This window comes from Salmo salar, chromosome 20 (assembly GCF_965601325.2).
Source record: "Salmo salar chromosome 20, fSalSal1, whole genome shotgun sequence".
NCBI classification, from domain to species: domain Eukaryota; kingdom Metazoa; phylum Chordata; class Actinopteri; order Salmoniformes; family Salmonidae; genus Salmo; species Salmo salar.
The window spans coordinates 18,475,483-18,495,586 of NC_138310.1; the positions used below are offsets into that span (position 1 = coordinate 18,475,483).

The 20,104-nt window shown below is 41.9% G+C and overlaps 1 protein-coding gene across 2 annotated transcripts in view; it reads left to right on the forward strand.

The window, feature by feature from the left end:
* The first annotated feature begins 10,728 nt into the window (after positions 1-10,728).
* Positions 10,729-20,104, forward strand: part of LOC106579989 (adhesion G protein-coupled receptor D2) — a 47,550-nt gene continuing 38,174 nt past the window's right edge. The window contains exons 1-10 of one of the 2 annotated variants that reach the window (XM_014160484.3): positions 10,729-11,421; positions 11,694-11,761; positions 12,023-12,083; positions 12,491-12,736; positions 13,153-13,782; positions 14,997-15,122; positions 15,370-15,464; positions 15,683-15,973; positions 17,042-17,153; positions 17,563-17,697. In XM_014160484.3, the coding sequence (XP_014015959.2) occupies positions 11,717-11,761; positions 12,023-12,083; positions 12,491-12,736; positions 13,153-13,782; positions 14,997-15,122; positions 15,370-15,464; positions 15,683-15,973; positions 17,042-17,153; positions 17,563-17,697 (1,741 nt within the window). In that variant the 5' untranslated portion in view covers positions 10,729-11,421; positions 11,694-11,716. The remainder of the gene's footprint in view (positions 11,422-11,693; positions 11,762-12,022; positions 12,084-12,490; positions 12,737-13,152; positions 13,783-14,996; positions 15,123-15,369; positions 15,465-15,682; positions 15,974-17,041; positions 17,154-17,562; positions 17,698-20,104) is intronic. The other variant, XM_014160485.3, reaches the window with a different exon arrangement.

A 20,104-nucleotide genomic window follows, 5' to 3' on the forward strand; every position in this document is an offset into this window, starting at 1 on the left:
TTATCTGACTACAGGTTAGCCTTGTCTGTCAGAGGACTCACATAGTCTTTGTTGTCCCCACAATGAAATCGGGTAGGGGACTGTGGATCTGTCACGGTCCGTCCGCTCGTTTGTACTTTAGTCACATGGGATATCTCAGAAAGCACTGGCCCAATGTTGACAAAATTTGAGTAAATTATGAGTCTTGCCATATTATAATTAGAATATGAGTAGAATTTGCTTTGTAGAGAATTCACAGGACTCGGGATAGTTAAATGTGTTCAGACCAGAGTCAGACATTACTGAGAAAAGTACAGTGTAATAGTTCCGCTAGCGGAACGCCTCACCAATATCCAATGGTATAGAGTGGCGCGAATTACAAATACCTAAAAAATGCAAAGACTTTATTTTTTCAAACATATGACTATTTTACACCATTTTAAAGACAAGACTCTCCTTTATCTAACCACACTGTCCGATTTCAAAAAGGCTTTACAACGAAAGCAAAACATTAGATTATGTCAGGAGAGTACCCAGCCAGAAATAATCACACACCCATTTTTCAAGCTAGCATATATGTCACAAAAACCAAAACCACAGCTAAATGCAGCACTAACCTTTGATGATCTTCATCAGATGACACTCCTAAGACATTATGTTATACAATACATGCATGTTTTGTTCAATCAAGTTCATATTTATATCAAAAACCAGCTTTTTACATTAGCATGTTTTGTTCAGAACTAGCATACCCACCGAAAACTTCCGGTGAATTTACTAAATTACTCACGATAAACGTTGACAAAAAACATAACAATTATTTTAAGAATTATAGATACAGAACTCCTTTATGCAATCGCGGTGTCCGATTTTAAAATAGCTTTCGGTGAAAGCACATTTTGCAATATTCTGAGTAGATAGCCCGGCCATCACGGCTAGCTATTTTGACACCCACCAAGTTTGGCACTCACCAAACTCAGATTTACTATAAGAAAAATTGGATTACCTTTGCTGTTCTTCGTCAGAATGCACTCCCAGGACTTCTACTTCAACACCCAATGTTGTTTTGGTTCCAAATAATCCATAGTTATATCCAAATAGCTCCGTTTTGATAGTGCGTTCAAGTCACTATCCGAAGGGTGACGCGCCGGGGCGTTTCATGGCAAAAAAATTCAAAATATTCCATTACCGTACTTCGAAGCATGTCAAACGCTGTTTAAAATCAATTTTTATGCGATTTTTCTCGTAAAATAGCGATAATATTCCAACCGGGAGACGTATCCGTTCAAACACTGAAATAAGAAAATGGAGTCGTCACATGCACGCGCTCACCAGTGTCATTGTTCTCAGAAGTATCACTCTCCAAAACCCCTACTGTTTTTCGCCCAGAGACTGCAGAGTTATCATTCAACGTTCTGGCGCCTTCTGAGAGCCAATGAAAGCCTTAGAAAATGTCATGTTACAGCAGAGATCCTGTATTTTCGATAAAGAGGCTACAGAAGGCCAAGAAATGGTCAGACAGGGCACTTCCCAATAGAATCTTCTCAGGTTTTGGCCTGCCATATGAGTTCTGTTATACTCACAGACACCATTCAAACAGTTTTAGAAACTTTAGGGTGTTTTCTATCCAAATCTACTAATTATATGCATATTCTAGTTTCTGGGCAGGAGTAATAACCAGATTAAATCGGGTACATTTTTTATCCGGCCGTGAAAATACTGCCCCCTATCCCTAACAGGTTAACCCCTGTGCGGCATACGGGACGGACATCCAGCGAAAAATCATATCGCCATTAGTATAACAAAATGTAATAATTAAAAAATATATATATAATTATATCGTTTTATAGATACACCTCTCCTGAATCGTACCACGTTGTCCGATTTCAAAAAGGCTTTACAGCAAAAGCAAAACATTAGATTATGTTAGAGGAGTATATCGTAAAAGTAGCCACATAGCCATTTTCCGACCAACCACATGCATCACAAATAACCAAAAAACAGCTAAATGCAGCACTAACCTTTGACAATCTTCATCAGATGACACACCTAGGACATCATGTTACACAATACATGCATTCTTTTGTTCGATAAAGTTCATATTTATATATAAAAACAGCATTTTACATCGGTGCGTAACGTTGACTAACTATTTTCCCTCAAATGCATCCGATGAAACAGAGCTACAATTTACTAAATTACTATGTAAAATGTAATATTGTCATTCTAAGATTTATAGATGAATATCTCTTGAAAGCACCTGTAATGCCAGATTTAAAATTAACTTTACTGGGTAATCATACTTTGCGATGAAAGGGGATGCGATACTCTGAAAAATAGGCTAACGTTACAGGTCAGCGCCATCTTGGAACAATCGCATATCACATCTAGTCTTGTATACTATTGTCAATAATCCCTTACCTTTGGTTGTCTTCATCAGAAAGCACTTCCAGGAATCCCAGGTCCACAACAAATGTAATTTTGTTCGAAAAAAATACTCCTTTATGTTCCAAGAGCTTGTTCTTGTTAGTGCGTCTGAAGGCTGCTCCAAAACTTCCGTCGGCCACGGGACAGCCATTTCGAGAAAATTCATTTTTTTCCCATTTACGTTCGTTCAAACATGTCAAACGTTGTATAACATAAATCTTCAGGGCGTTTTTCAACAAGAGAGCCAATAAGATTCGAGGGGGACGATTGCATTGTGTTTCAAAACGTTTCGAAAGGGGAGGGTAACCAGGGGCGTCGGCGTCATAATGGTGATGGCCCTCTCCGTGTGACCACGTTCCACAGCGTCTCATTCATTCAGTTTTAACAGTAGAAGGCTCAAACCACTTTGTGAAGACTGGGGACATCTAGTGGAAGCAATAGGAAGTGCTCAATGAACCTTAGCTCACGGTGTGATTAATAGGCAACGTGATGAAGTTGAGTTCGCAATTCAGAATTCCACTTCCTGTTTCCATCTGTCTCGGGGTTTTGACTGCCATATGAGTTCTGTTATACTCACAGACACCATTCAAACAGTTTTAGACACTTTAGGGTGTTTTCTATCCACAAGTATTAATTATATGCATATCCTAGCTTCTGAGTTTGAGTAGGAGGCCGTTTAAAATGGGAACGATTTTTTTTCAAAAATTGCTTTAGCGTCCCCTATCCTAGGGGAACGCCAAGAGGTTAAGGTGGTAATATGGTGGTAATATAGCATACAGTATGTAATATAGCATTCAGCTTCATCATATACACTACATGACCAAAAGTATGTGGATACCTGCTCGTCAAACATCTCATTCAAAAATCATGGGCATTAATATGGAGTTGGTCCCTCCTTTCCTGCTATAACAGCCTCCACTCTTCTGGGAAGGCTTTCCACTAGATGTTGGAACATTGCTGTGGGGACTTGCTTCATTCAGCCACAAGAGCATTAGTGAGGTTGGGCACTGATGTTGAACGATTAGGCCTGGCTCGCAGTCAACATTCCAATTCATCCCAAAGGTTTTCGATGGGGTTGAGGTCAGGGCTCTGTGCAGGCCAGTCAAGTTGTTCCACACCGATCTCGACAAACTGCATGGACTTCGCATTGTGCACAGGGGCATTGTCATGCTTAAACAGAAAAAGGCCTTCCCTAAACTGTTGCCACAAAGTTGGAAGCACAGAATCGTCTGGCATGTCATTGTATGCTGTAGCGTTAAGATTTCCCATCACTGGAACTAAGGTGTCTAGCCTGAACCATTAAAAAAACAACCCCAGAGCATTATTCAACCTCCACCAAACTTTACAGTTGGCACTATGAATTCGGGCAGGTAGCATCTCCCTGGCATCTGCCGAACCCAGATTCGTCCATTGGACTGCCAGATGGTGAAGCGTGATTCATCACTCCAGAGAACGCGTTTCCACTGCTCCAGAGTCCAATGGCGGAAAACTTTACACCACTCCGCGTGTAAAGTTTGACAAGCCGACACTTGTCATGGAGCATGGTGATCTTAGGCTTGTGTGCAGCTGCTCGGCCATGGAAACCCATTTCATGAAACTCCTGACAAACAGTTATTGTGTTGACGTGTCTTCCAAAGGCAGTTTGGAACTCAGTAGTTAGTGTTGCAAATGAGGACAGACAATTTTTACGCGCTACACGTTTCAGCACTCGGCGGTCCCGTTATGTGAGCTTTGTGGCCTATTACTTCGCAGCTGAGCCGTTGTTGCTCCTAGACGTTTCCACTTCACAATAACAGCACTTACAGTTGACTGGGGCAGCTTTAGCAGGGCAGAAAGGTGGCATCCTGTGACAGTGCCACGTTGAAAGTGACTGAGCTCTTCAGTAAGGCAATTCTACTGCCAATGTCTGTCTATGGAGATTGCATAGCTGTGTCCTCAATTTCATACACCTGTCAGCAACGGGTGTGGCTGAAATAGCCGAATCGACTAATTTGAAGGGGTGTCCACCTACGTTTATATACTGTATATAGTGTAGAATCTTGTTGTTGAACAAGATAAATTCAATGGGGGTGTCAGTATCCCAGGGTGTATGAGCAGCCTACAGTGGGCTGGTGCTTCTGGGAAAAGTGTTCATCCACTCCCCACATGTAGCTCACTGGCCCTTTGTCTCCTCTGATGTGAGCCCGCCGAGGCAAGTGTTTGACGTTTCCATGCCGTTCTTACAACCCCCAGGTTGTCATGGAAATACACTGCTTGGCAAAGGCCACAAAGTTACAGTGGAGGAAAGGGGAGAGAAAATAGGGTGAAAGGGGGGCTCAATTACTCCTGGGCTCTTTTGTATTTGTATGACATCATGGCCAAATGTTGATTAAAATAAGCTGTTGACTACTTTACCATGGATATTTGTTGACACCAAGCTAAAGAAGGTGTGACCATAGTCAGGAAGTTCAGAAGCCTAAATCTTGTACTTTATTAGTTTTACAGTACATGGACGTCTTGTTAATGACTGTAACTGTTTAATGTGATTCAGTCCCATTGGTAAAAGATAGACTTCTTGGCTGTGTAAAACAAAGAAACATGAATACCCCCCTCTATCCCTCTCCTACTCTGTCCATCTGAGTAGAGCAGCCCTTACAAAAAAAACACATGACAAAATCACGTGAAAAGAACGTGTGAAAAAACGTGTGGTTTTTGGACACGTGCTAGCACGTGTCCAGACACGTGGTTTTCGGACACTTGTGATGTTTCACATACATTTTTCATATGCGAACAAATCACAGATGTGATATTATACGTTCCACGTGTGCTTTTGTAACTGCAGGGATTCTCCCACAGGAGAAGCTAACGTGTTGACCATTTGACCAAGAGGGCCAACACTAATTTTAAAGTCGCAGGCGGGGCTACCTTATCACGTGACCATGAGCAACCATGATAGACTCATGACAGACTCATGTCTGCTAAACTTTCACGTGCATTTTCACATTTTAATGTCAACTTGGCCTGTCAACAATTTATTTTTTAAATATCGGGTTTATTGCAGGATTTGCTGTGATTAAACACAATTAATCGTAAATTCATAATTTACTCAAATTGAGCTGTAATTTAAGATTTTTTATTCAAAAAGCATTATAAAAAGCAGTACAAGAATATTGCCATTTTGGTGTTGTGCAAAGTAACAGTTAGAAAAATCTGGTAAATTGATAAACACACCTTCTTCAAGCTGTTGTTTTTAGCTGTATAGATAATGTATTTTAGATGTTTTCAATGGATTTTGAACGCTTTCAGACAATGCAACAAACAAAAAAGTGCACAAAAATGACAAAAAGTTAACTTGAGTTAACTGATTAACTCTGACAGCGCTAATTTTAACGTGTTTAAAAAGATAAATAAGGAGACATTGAGCGCTAGCTTCTCTGTTCTTTTCATTGGTTTTCTTCAAACGGCCACTGACCAACAGAGGCGTGAGCCGGCAGCTGTAACACTCTGAATGGATGGCTCAGAAATAAGAAATAATACTTTTTAAAACACATGAATTATTATACTCAAGTAGGCTAAGTTACCTTTTTACATTATGGCATTACAGAATTTGCAATTCCACATGTGGAAATATTGCTACTGCAACAGGTTAGCACCACCTTTTCACATGTGATGAGAACAACACTATTTCATCACTACAGTACATGTAAACTTGCAATTCCATATTCATATTCTGTAAAACTGCTAATTAGATTTTCACATGTAAATTATTTTCACGTGTGAACTTGCAATTCCACATGTGAAAGTGACAACATGTTTTTCTTCTCACATGAGAAAAGGTGGTGTTAACATGTGAACTCTAAATATAATACACGTGAAAATATGGTTTCATATGTGAAATTTAAGCTTAACGTGAAAACTGCAAATTTGGTATGTGTTTTTTTTTGTAAGGGAGTGTTGACTTTGGGTGAAACAAGGCTGCTCTGAGGAAAAATCCATTGTGCCCAAACAAGGCGTCTGAACACGCAAGCATTTACAGTGAGCCCAAGCAATCAGTTTACAAACCTTCAAAAACACTCTGCACTGTATTTGCACACTCAGAGAGCTATTTCTCCACCATCTCCAGTGGTTTAAAACTGCAGTCATTATGTACTTGCCGTTTGCAGTATCCCAATAACAACAACACCATTTTCAGAACTTCTCATGTCAGCAAGCCAGTGACACTCTCTTCCTCATATCTACAATGACAGTTATGATCTGACATACTGTAGCTAATCGTCTTATGTTTTTTTATTGATGGGATCAGGACCAGGACTCACAAAGTTATGTAGTAGGTCAGAGCCTCCCCCAAAGTCCTAGGCTCTTTCTTTACCATAAACATGCAGCTGTTAAATAGGTACTTTTTCCGCCAGACTTTTACCTCGTTGCTGCTGCTGTTCTCTGGGAGCCCCTTGACAGTGTTGTGGTGCCTCCTCCACATGTGTTGACCAGCACTGCTTTCATCGCTCTGTGATTCATTGCGCCGTGGTTGAAATACCTGTTTGCCAAGGTAGTCATGCCTCCACTGCATCCCACATCTCGTCCCTCGGCCCTACACACCACATACTCCTCCCACTCCTCAACGTGGCTGTCACGCTGTCACCCTACGTCTCAATCTCAGTACCCTTTCAGAAAGCCCTGCAGTAGGCCCAAATTACATTAAGGATAAGATGGATTGAAGTGAATAGCTGAAGATTGATTAGTGTTGTGAAAGGAATTTTATAATAAATACTGATTTCAAGGTTGTTTATAATACTGAAAATGATGATGAAGTTTATAGGTCATAGCCATATTTGTGACTTGGACCAACGGGAAGAAGAAGAGGGCGTTGCCTTTGAATAAGGATAGGCTGTCTTCAGTCTATTTTCCTATGACTGTATGGGTAAAAAAAAATATTTTTACAGTTATTATGCGTTGTGATTCTAATTCGATTTTGTTATTTGAAATTGTTTTGTTTTATTTTTAACCAGTAGTGGTGTTTTGTTATTTTAACACATTACTCACATTGTGAGCCTTGTGTCAAAAATGGGGAATAGTGATATGTAGGAGTGTATCGAGTGATAGATGAAGGAGTGTACTGTCGTGTTGCTTGTTCTGTTCTGTTTCCATACAAATCTCACCAGATTGGGTCTGCTGGATTGCTGGGATTTATCCCAATGGGTTAGAGGTCAAACTTCCTGATCCGGTGACTCTGCAATGAAGTTGACAGTGTGATGGGGAGTATTAACCAATTTGGAGGAAAAAAAAATCAACAGATTGGGTTGTAATTCTCTTTGACATATGTTTAGAGATTTGTATTAAGAATAATTGCTAAAAGTACTAATTGTCATATTGTCAATGCTTGTCTGGATTTCCTGAATCAGAAATTAACTGAACTAAACTGTGTTTCTGATCTGTCCTCTCTTGAGGTTATCATGAGGGTGACTGTAGTCGTTGTCTTAATGCATGGAAGGAATAATTTGACCACGAGAACGGTGTGAACCTCAAAACCCCCTGTAACCGGCTGAAGAAGAGCGACAAAGGCGTTCAATCTGGCCCTGTCTGCACCACTTCTACCGAGAGACCTGAGTCTGAGCCAGCAACCGGTGTACAGCATCCAATCAAAGCTATCAACTGATTTTCTCACATGCCTTTTCTCTCAGGAGTGTGACAGGAGTACACGTGGAGTAAGCATGGAGATAGATCCGTTCCAAAACTTCTCTCACGTTGCTGGTATGCTGGTTGGCAAGGGTGAGACATTGAAATTGGAACATTATCATGGGCCATCCACTTGAACTATGAAGCTATCTGAAGAAGACTATGAAGAGACGCCAGAAGATTGAGTGCCTGAAGGGGGGGGGGGGTCAATTGTGCCCAGAATTAATTTAGACTTGTCTTTAATTTGGGGTATCAAGTTGATTGTAGAGGTCTAACACACTGCTAAATGTAGTCATTTAGATTAAGAAAGCATTGGGATACTGATCTGTGGTTATGATCACGATAAGAAAGTGAATACTATAATTATGGATAATTATGCTGTATGTTAATATAAATATACATTCTGCCAGTGTCGATGTGCTAACTTGAGGGTTTTTAACTTTGAGTACTAGGACCAATCACTGAAGCATTGTCATTCTAATTTTGTGTTGGATAATTAATTGGGTTTTGATTATGATTTGGGAACTGAAAGATTTTTGAAAACTGACCGATTGATTTGAGTATGTTCTTAGTATGTTAATGACTGTATGACATGGGTAAAGAAGTTGTGTACTTAAAGATGTTGACACTCTTCTCAGCCTGCCCTGGTGAATGGAGAGGGTGAACTCTGATCCTGAGAGTGAACTTGATCCTGATCAATTTGACCTGTATTAGAAATTCAATTTCGATGATATTGATCCAAACCCCGAGCACAGGGCCCAAATTGATCTGATGGCCCATTCGGTTTGTAAGCGTTGTCCATAGAGGGGCAACTGTAGATGTTGTTTAAAGGGAAGATGTGGTCCGAGAGTCGATGGTCATTTTCACCATCCTGACCCTTATTATTGTGGCCATACCCAGACATGACCATCATATGGAACCATTTAATTATGCTATGTACCAAAGAGATGATTGTCGTATTTGTGCTACATTCCCTTGTGAACCAAAATAATTGATTGAAATGTTTGTGTTGGAGGTAGTACCTCCAAAGCGGTGAGTGAAATTCATTTTATAATATCTGTACATTATAGGAACACCTGTACAATGATTCATGTTTTGCTTTATCTTGAGATGAAGAATCAGTGGTAGACACTTTGTAAGTGCATGAAGAGGTCAACTGTACAAAAGTCATGTGCCTGTTTGTTGAAACTATACTTTCAGTTCCTGTTGATGCTATGTTCCAGTCTTACTTCTGCTAGCACATGATAGCAATAGGAGGAAGAAGGATTGGGAAACTAACTGCAAATAACAATAAACTGAACTCCGCCTAGCAGAGACATCTTTGTATTAACAACTATTAATTATGAGCTTATATGGTATTGAAGTTAAGGGACATCACCCTGGGCAGGGTGAACCTCAGTAGGGGATTAAAAGGGAAAACACCATCTTTTGAACTGAGTGTATTACTTGCAAATCACTGTAAGTGTATACTCTGGGTTGCAATCCGGCTTGCAATCATTATTAAACAAACTAACCTGTGATCAAAGACGTTCCTGTGGTCTCTTGTATGAACTTAGGGCAGAAATCCCTGACAATAAATAGTTTGTTTAATATGGATTGCAAGCCGGAGTGTTGTCCGTTAGTTAATTAAACCATCAATCAATATGTTTTCGAATGGGGATTTAAAATGTCTTATGCATACAGAGACCTTTCCTGAATTCATGCCCCTATCACACCAACACACAAGACAAATCCCTTCTCTACCTCTCTCAAACATAACAATGGGGTTGATTCATAAACTTTAACCCCCATGTTAAACGTACAACTTCTTTTGAAAAGTCAAATGGCATGAGCCATCGGTACTCCAGTAAACATCACCATGAGCTTCAAGTATTTGCTTATGTGTCCTTTGCTGCCATCCTGAAGCAGAGGAAACATCGCAACTCTACCCATTGTGTTTGTCAGCTCCGTGTATAGAGCGAACAGGTGGTAGTTACGTTTTATGCATCAACCTCTGATGTGTTTTACTGCAGTGAGTCAGCAACACAGGGCTTATACTGTTTACACAGAAGGTGGACAGAGACACGTACTTAGAACCTAATTTATACTCTTCATAAAGCCTGTTGAGATGATTAATAGGCATTGCAGACAATGCATTTTCTGCAATGAACTGAGGAATTTAAACAATCTGAAGGTGCAAGACGTAGCCTGTTGCACATCTTCAACCCTTCAATACATCTGAGAGACATCTATTTAAATTGTTCCAAATGCAAACTTGCAAAAGATGGTTACGTGGTCAAACCAGTGTGGATGGTCTGGATGATGGGAGGCAGCCGGCTTCTGTTCAGACAGCAGATAAAGGGAGGGGAGAGTTGGCCATCTTGATGCAGCAGCAACAGGCTTTGTGGATCTGGGTCTGTGGTGTGGCTTTCAGACTGTGGGTTAGTTGGAGCGCGGGGGAATAAATAATGCAGCTCTTTGTCTTCCACGTGTGTGTGTGTGTGTGTGTGTGTGTGTGTGTGTGTGTGTGTGTGTGTGTGTGTGTGTGTGTGTGTGTGTGTGCTTAGGGGCACATGAGCGATCCTCCGGAACAGACAGTCCATACTATTTAGTTCATTTAATATACAGTGCAGGTATGCAGTATACTCGCTGTAAATGTGTACAAATCTATACTGTACACTATGTACATCTAAGAAGAAAGTATGTGTAAGTATGTTCTACATATGGAATAAACTACCTGAAATAGATGATGCCCAATCATTTACTTTGGTTGCATTTATTATCATCTGTAGTGAAATGGCATCCCCTTGACTAATGTACTGATACCGTATGTATACAGTCAACTTAAAGGAACTCAGCAGCAGTAGAAGACATTAATAGGAAGGGTGCTGAAATGTCTGCCACCCTGCTGGTCTTGATGAACTCTCTGTGCCAAACGCTTGACACTGCTTGCGTTAGTAGGGATCTTTTTTTTATTGGCCCTATTTGCATGACAAAAGTGTGCTTCTGATTCACGGGTGCTGAGGAAGGTGGAGGGAGAGGGGGGAGAAGGCTGGCTGGAGGCAGAGGTGGACTGTTGGACAGAAAGGCTGTGATTTGTACCTCCTGGCTGGCAGCAACAGACAGACGCTCTTCACCATGTATGGCAGTGGCTTCTCCACAGAGGCCAGTTAGCCAGCACATGCTGGAGACTGGAGCTGGACACTGGATGAACGGACTGGGCATATGTCAGAGGACACACAGTACATGGGAGTAGTGGTCATCAGGACGTAAGGAGAGTTGCAGCAGCCTTGGAGTAACACTGAGCAGTGAGAGCTGGAGCGGGAGCAGCCTGAGTCTACAGTAAGCCCAGTTACTCATCACATGTTGCAGTCTGGGTCTGAGGTACCTTTCATATGTGTTAGATAAGGAGACGTGTACAGCTATTTTATTTGACATAGTTCTCTTAGAAATATACCAAAAATATATTATAGTACCTATCATCTTTCAAATACTGTTTAACCACACAGTATGTGTTTGTGCTTTGTTAGACATTTTATTGTTGAACAGAGCTGAATTTGTCTTTGATATGAAAAGAGACTACAGTGTGATCCATTGAAGTAAACCTAAATGTTCCCTGAAAGGCAGAGGCCAGTAAGCATTGTGTTTTCTTCCAGCTGTGGAACATAGAGAAGTAGAGATGACTGGAGCCCTGCTGACTCTGGTTCTGCTCTGTTGCATAGTGGTAATGTCTATTCCTTTCTTATGTAAACTAGGAAATCAACTGGAGAGAGAAAAAAGTTCACCTTTTCAGTGTTTTATTTGAGAAATTCATGCTTTCGTTGGTAGACCTGACACGTTTGATAGGCTTAACACAACTATTCATTTGACTGATTATTCTGTTTGTTTCTATTTTGAGATTATTGGATAAATAAATATCAAGGATATTACATGTCTATGCCATAGCCAACAGAATAAAGCAGTGTAAATGTTTCATCTATGGTAGGTGCTGTGTGAATGTGAGCCAACTCAGCCAGGGCTAGACAGAGAAGAGAGGGGCTCAGATGGTGAGTTCTGGAACTGCCCATCACAATTTGATGCACGATGCTTGAAACTCTTTTGTATACCAAGGCTATTCCATGTTGTTTCCATAGAGATTTGCTCAAAGAGATTTTTATTTATTTTATTTTTTACCTTTATTTAACTAGGCAAGTCAGTTAAGAGCAAATTCTTATTTTCAATGACAGCCTAGGAACAGTAGGTTAACTTCCTGTTCAGGGGCAGAACGACAGATTTGTACCTTGTCAGCTCGGGGATTTGAACTTGCAACCTTTCAGTTACTAGTCCATCGCTCTAAACACTAGGCTACCCTGCCGCCCCAAGTTGATAGAAGTGTTCCTGTAAGGTATAATATCCACATGTGGACTGATCCATGCCTATTTGTGGTTGTGTGTTCCTGGTGTCATATTGACAGAGGGCAGCAGTCTGCGCCTGGTCCATCAAACATCAGACTGGGTGTTCCAGCTGGTCAACGTGTCCCTGGCCTTCTCCCAGGCAGGGAGCTTCTGCAGGGGCCAGTTCAGCTCCCTCACCACCCTGGGCCAGCCTGAAGACGAGGAGGGAACCCTGGAGCTCATCAGGCAGGCAGGCCTGCATGGACCCATGTGGGTCAGAGACCCCAACAGGCCAACCAGCAGGTCTCTGGTCCTTGCCAAACAGTGTGAGTTTAGCAACTTAAACACCTACAGATGTAGGATCATAATTTGATCACTCTTTTGTTGCTGAGAATTGTCCTTCACAGCAGGAAACGCAAACTTGTAGTGTATTTGATTTTTAAAAAGGCTTCTGAAGTTAGTAATTTCCACTTTGAAATTTCAGACTTGATTTGTCCTAATGAAAAAATGTATCAATCCCTACAAAAATGTCCATTAATTATAATCCACATAATAATTCACATGTCCTATTGCTGCAGGATTGTTTTCCTGCTGTAGAAAACTGGCTCAAATTAAGATCTTGTCCTGATGCCATATGCATGATGATCTGTACTTGGGTGTTGTGGGTTAGGCTTAGGGTTAGGCTTAGGTTAGAGTTAGGGTTAGCGTTGAAAGTGATCCCCTTCTGTCTCTACCTATTTAGATGTGTTGTTCCAAGCCCTGAACTTCCCCAGGGACTCCCAGGAGGGCTACGGCCGTGTCAACATGACGTTCCCAGCCCTGCCAGCGGTGAGCGTGTGTGTCCGCGTGCAGTGGGACCCCCAGTGGGACCAGGTGTCCACCATGTACTCCTACGCCGCGGCCGTCTTCACCAACGAGTTCCAGCTGCGCGGACAGTTTGACGGGACAGGACGTATCCTGCTGGCGCTCATTGTTCATGGGCAGCACCGCCCCTACAAGGCATCCTTCCCCAACGATGGGGCCTGGCACCACCTCTGTGTCACCTGGCGCAAGACTGACGGCCACTGGGCCATCTATGTGGACGGGGAGAGGGGGGACATGGGCTCCGGGTCTGACACCCCCAGGGACATACATGGAGATGGCATACTTATCCTGGGGCAGGATCAGGACTCGTTTGGAGGGAACTTCACCGAGCCCTTTGTAGGGAATATCACAGATCTGAATGTCTGGGACACAGCCTTGGAGCAGAGGCAGTTCCTTGCCCTGAATGGCTGCTCATCTTTGACCCAGGACGCTATCTTTACCTGGAGTATAGATAATATGACCCGTCACCCAGTGGTCGGAGAGGTGCCAGCCATGCTGTTCTGCCCAGGTGAGACTGCATCTACAGTCACACAGCATTGAGATACCCCTACATAAAATCGAGCTATAATCTGATCGGCTCTTTTCTATTGGTTGATCTTTTGATTCCAGGTTGATATATTTTCAGTTTTGGTTGAATTGTCATCTTAGCTGAATTTTTACCAAAACTTACTGTCAGCCATATTGTTTCACCTGCCCCCTTTGTGGTCTCTTGCTCCTATTGAGGTACTTCAAATTTATGAAGGATTTGTTCACACATAAAATTCAGCTCACGTTATTTGGGTTGCCTCCTGCAGGTTTTGATCAGAATGTTGGTCTTTTGATTCTTCCACATAGCCTTTTAATGATCTTATGGTGCATCCTCTATAGGACTTTCTATGGCAAACCTACGGCCCTTCTTCCAGACCAATCTGTTTCTATTACTAATCCAATACTGAGGCAGTGGTGGTTGTTCCCAGTCTCCCATCAGTTGGTTGGTTTGAGTCATTCTGGGTGATCTACCTCGAAAGAGGCCAGTTAACCCAGTGGCTGTCTGCCTTAACACATCCAGTATGTCTGTCTGAGAGAGATACATGGGGGAGTGGAAACTGGTTGGCGTGGTTCACTGGCTAAAGGCCATGTGGAGGGCAGAGGGAGGGGGATTCGCGCAAGTATGAGGTCTGCTTTACGAAGAGAATGGAGCTCTACTCAATAGTGAAAACCAATCAAATGTTTAACCGTCATGAAAGATAATGGATTTCATTGCTGTGTGTAACAAGTGAACTGACTCACAATGGAGGGGCTTTTTGCCGGCATACATTCTCAGTAAAAACACGGTCAAATCAATTGGAAGGAATTGTCTACGTTTTCAAAGGTTGTTGAATATGTTGAATATGAAAGTATAACGGTATTACACTTGTAAATTGCTATCAATTTTAACAAAACTATGTTAGGCTACAGCATGCTGAGTTGAACCAAATACTTAGAGGACTAATGATTAAACAGAGGTGTCACAAAATCAAGAGCTCACTTGATGCAAGCAATTAATTTAAATATGTATTTCCATGAACTTTATTAGAACATAAACAGATGATGTAGTCATTGGAGCTGTCTCATGCTGTGTGTGTGTGTGTGTGTGTGTGTGTGTGTGTGTGTGTGTGTGTGTGTGTGTGTGTGTGTGTGTGTGTGTGTGTGTGTGTGTGTGTGTGTGTGTGTGCGCGTGCGTGTGTGTGTGTGCGTGAGCAGCGGTCCACAGGCAGAGGGATATGCAGGGCTGCAGGACTCTGGAGGGCTGGTCTAGTCAACAGCTCCCCCTGTATGACTCTGCAGACTGCTCCACCAGACTGCCCTTCATCTGCAGGACCAGCAGGGGTGAGTCAACCACTACCTAGACTGCCACTACCTACGACTAGACCATTACTCACATACTGTAACGAACATGGCTCTTTACTGTACACCCATAAGTTGTCCATTTCTGAACAGACTAGTGAAATTAATTTTGCATCACATTAGGGAAACTGACTGAACATTAATATTTGTGACTTTGTACAATGCTAGTAACTACCATCACCAAACATCAGAGAGGAACCAGTGTCTCTGACACAACTGTTTCTTACAGAGCGCTATGTTAAGATGAAGGAGTTGAGTGAGTCTCAGCGCTCCCATCCCAGTCCCTTCATGCACCACCTCATGCAGCTCTCCAATGGAACGCAGGTAAAGACTGATTACTATAAATCATTGGTTGCCTGTCTGGATTAGGACATTTACGATTTATCTCTAACCTACTCAACTTGACACAGCAATAAACGTTGTTCTGTCAGTGAGTTCAATATTCTTGAACCCTGTTTTGGATTTCCTCTCCGTCCTCTGCTGTGTATGTGTGGATGCGTGTGTCCCCGCGTGCATCTGTGTATGTGTATTACGGCATGAAGGGTGTGATGGGGGGGCAGCCAGGGATCCAGATGAGCTGGGGTCAGGCGTCCAGTCTGCTCAACATGTCCAGGCAGGCCCTGGAGGACACCAGGGAGGGGCTGCAGCCTGGGGACATGCTGTCCCTGGTCCAGCTGCTAGCGTGGGCTGCAGACGTGCCCACAGACACAGCCGTGGAAGGCAACGGCAGCCTTGCCACCACCAGCGCTGGGGAGCTCAGCCACACCTTTATCACTGTGGCTGACAGCATCATTAGCCAGGACAACGCCCCCAAGTGGCAGGCCATCAAACAGGTACCAATCAATTATTCAAACGTATTTATAAAGCCCTTCTCACATCAGGTACCAGAGAGGCAGGCTAAAACATGGTCTGGGATCCGGTGGAGGTAGTGCCGCCAAGGTGTTGGGAACATAAACACGACTACTGGAGTATTTGGTATTTTGGTATTTTTATTAGGATCCCCATTAGCTGTTGCAAAAGCAGCAGCTACTCTTCCTGAGGTCCACACAAAACATGAAACATGACATCATACGGAGTATGGCAGTATTATTTGAGGATATCTCCACTAGAGGGCAGTAAGATCAAATGGATACTGTGAATGAGAAACGATCAAATGAACGCTTACGCTTGGCTAGATAAGTGTACTTGTACGAGCACATAGGGTTGAGTCTTGATCAAACTTCATCGCAGATACACTAAATTTAATCTGCTCTGGTTTGCATCAGAATCTGTCATGACAATGAACAGGTCTAATTTGTATATTGTAAGCAGCACTTGTTCACAGACTATTATGATCTCTGGTCATGTTTAAATGTGTGTGAACATTTTGAAGATAATATCCATTATTGTCTTTGTTGAATGTTCTTTAAAGGAGCACAGTGAAGTGTGGCGTGCTATTATGGTTAACATATCACATCCAAAACAATTACTCAGACGTGTCTCACATTATAGTTCATATAAACCGCAAGTATCGCATGTCTATGTATCCTAGTGCTAGCCATATGATAAGCGTTCATGTTGTTGCAGAGATTTTGCCTCCCCCATTTCACCCACCTCCCCCACCTCCCCTCCCCCAGGCCTTTCTACCCTCCAAGGTCACAGAAGTACAGCACAGCCAGGCTGAATGTATTAGAGCAGCTAGAGGACTGAAACATCCACATAGCAGTGCTTCACCCACAGTCTCTGCTCTATCCAATAACCACAGCCAGGAGTCTCCTGACCGCCTGACCAAACTCTGGGTCCTAGTTATGGGCTTAATATTCTGGTTAGGTCACGTGGTCAGGTGAAACTCCTGGCCCTACCAATGACTAGTATATCTCCATGATTAAACCCCATTCCCTTATCCCCACTCTGTGCCCCAGGTGGTGAGTGGACCGATGGCTGTGGTCAAGAGCATTGACCGCATGGTGACCAGTCTGAGCACTCAGCTGATGACGGAAATGGACCATCTACTTATCCACAGGTCCAACATCAGTGAGTCACTTAGTAGGGTACATTACATTCTCTAGAATGTTAGTGTGTTCTGTGAGCTGCTGAAAGGCTGAAAGAGCGGACCGACCATTGAATTAAGCAATAAGGCCCGAGAAGGTGTGGTACATGGCCAGTATACCACGGCTAAGGGCTGTTGTTATGGATACAGGCCTTAGCCGTGGTATATTGGCCGTACACCACACCTTTAATGACAACATTCCTATCCACAGGGGCTCTTCATCAGGTCCCAGGTGGTTGATAGCAAATAGGAACATTTAGTGTCCAGGCCTTTCTGTCCTTTCCATGTTTACTCATTAGCACTTTTTGTAGGATGTGCTGCTGTTACTACAACCATTCCTCTTACTACAGTATTCTGTTCATTCCACTGAGAATGTGTGTTGATGTGATTCAGAGCTGGAGGTTCAGCAGCAGAGTCTCGGAGAGGGATCTAGCGGGCCTAAGTTCTGTGGTCCAGACGTGGCGAGCGACACCAACATAGACTGTATCTCAGTCCCCACGCAGAACATGCAGAATCTCCATGACAAAGGTGAGAGACAACCCTGAGAGTGCTGTAATGTCCATATCTCCTCTGCACTCCTTCAGCCATAGCCTAGTGCTTTACAATCTCAACCATGCATTCCACATTCCAACAGTAAACACCTAGTGAAGAAGGATTTTATTTGAAATACCACACATTTATCAAGCACTGTTTTATAGGCACATCCCACTGGGCACGCCATGTCATTTCAATGTGGATAATTGGGTCATTTTTGGTTGAGATGTTGATCAATGAGACTACAACCTACATTCACCCACTCAAAACTAAAACGTAAAGTTTGTTAAATTTCCAGTGTGTTATCACCATGCTTTCAACCATCTAAAAGCACAACCAAATTCCAATGGAAAAACAATGTCAGATTTTTGGGTTACTTGTCACCCAAATGTGTGTCACTGCGCTTTCAACCGTGTAAAATCACAGCAAAGTTCAAATGGGAATACAATGTCAGATATTTTGTTTATTTATATACCAGATTAATGTGTTATCACTGTGATTCATCTAATAGCAAAACTAAATGACCTAGATTGCATTTGAGATTACATTAAAAGTACATGGTGCAAGTGACCAATGCCTTTCGAGATTCTGCACGGCTTATTGCAGCAATTCTGAAGATATCCACAGACCTGCGACAACCTATCCATGTTATCTTGAACATCCACACTTTATATGATGACATAAGAAGACATTTATAGTTACAGTAACTTCAAAATGTGGCCATGGATGTGTTACTCATTTTAATGTTGAATGTTACTTTAGTTTGTAAAATAGGCTATTTACTGTATTACAAAAGTAATATTGAATTGTGTTTGGTTGACAACCTAACCTAATATCAACAACCTCTTAAGGATCGGATCCTTCTTTTCAATGTAAAAACTGGTTGTCAACAAGTCCATAGGCAATTTATTTTATTTCAAAAGTGATTTTGAATTGGGTTTGGTTGTCAACGCAACCAAATATCAACATTTTGAAGGATATTTATATTCTGCTTGGATAGTTCCATCTGTGCCACTGGCTTTAATTTCAGTTTACTACAAATTAATAATGGGTATGTGGAATTTTCGACTCCATCTCAACCAAAAATCGAAGTTAAAGAACTAAATCATATCAAACATTAAATGCACTTTAAATAAGGTTTGATTTAGTCCTATTCTTTAACTTCGATTTTGGTTGGGATGGAGACGTGAATACAACCTATCAATTATTCATTTGTTTACGAAGTGGAATTAAAGTCAGACTAAGTCAGATGGAGCTATCCAAGCAGAAGATAAAGTACCAGTCAAAAGTTTGGACACACCTACTCATTCAAGGGTTTTTCTTTATTTTTACTATTTTCAACACTGTAGAATAATAGTGAAGACATCAAAACTATGAAACAACACATATGGAATCATGTAGTAACCTAGAAAGTGTTAAACATATCAAAATATATTTTATATTTGAGATTCTTCAAAGTAGTCACCCTTTGCCTTGATGACAGCTTTGCACACTCTTGGCATTCGCTCAACCAGCTTCATGAGGTAGTCACCTGAAATGCATTTCAATTAAAAGGTGTGCCTTGTTAAAAGTTAATTTGTGGAATTTCTTTCCTTCTTAATGTGTTTGAGCCAATCAGTTGTGTTGTGACAAGGTTGGGGTGGTATACAGAAGATAGCTCTATGTGGTAAAAGACCAAGTCCATATTATGGCAAGAACAGCTCTAATAAGTAAAGAGAAACGACAGTCCATCATTACTTTAAGACATGAAGGTCAGTCAATCCGGAAAACTTCAAGAACTTTGAAAGTTTCTTCAAGTGCAGTCGCAAAAACCATCAAGCGCTATGATGAAACTGGCTCTCATGAGGACCGCCACAGGAAAGGAAGACCCAGAGTTACTTCTGCTGCAGAGGATAAGTTCATTAGAGTTAACTGCACCTCAGATTGCAGCCCAAATAAATGCTTCACAGAGTTCAAGTAACAGACACATCTCAACATCAACTGTTCAGAGGAGACTGCATGAGTCAGGCCTTCATGGTCGAATTGCTGTAAAGAAACCACTACTAAAGGACACCAATAGTAAGAAGAGACTTGCATGGGCCAAGAAACATGAGCAATGGACATTTTTTAAATCAAACCGAACTTGAAACCCTCGGCCTAGTGTATAACAATGAATCTATTTAGTTTTTAAGTGGAGATCTCTCAACATTCATTCTCACAATAGCACATTGGTTATAGTCAATGACAAAATATCAAAGCAAAGCAGGGCTTGGCTTGGTTTAAACCCTGGATCGGTAGATAGATCAATTCTCCAGTAGGAGGTGCCGCCCAGACAATTATTTTATTTTTTGATAGCAAATATAATGTTGAAGATCTGACATTGATTAAAAGGTACAAATTCAACATATGCTATGCAAGGTTT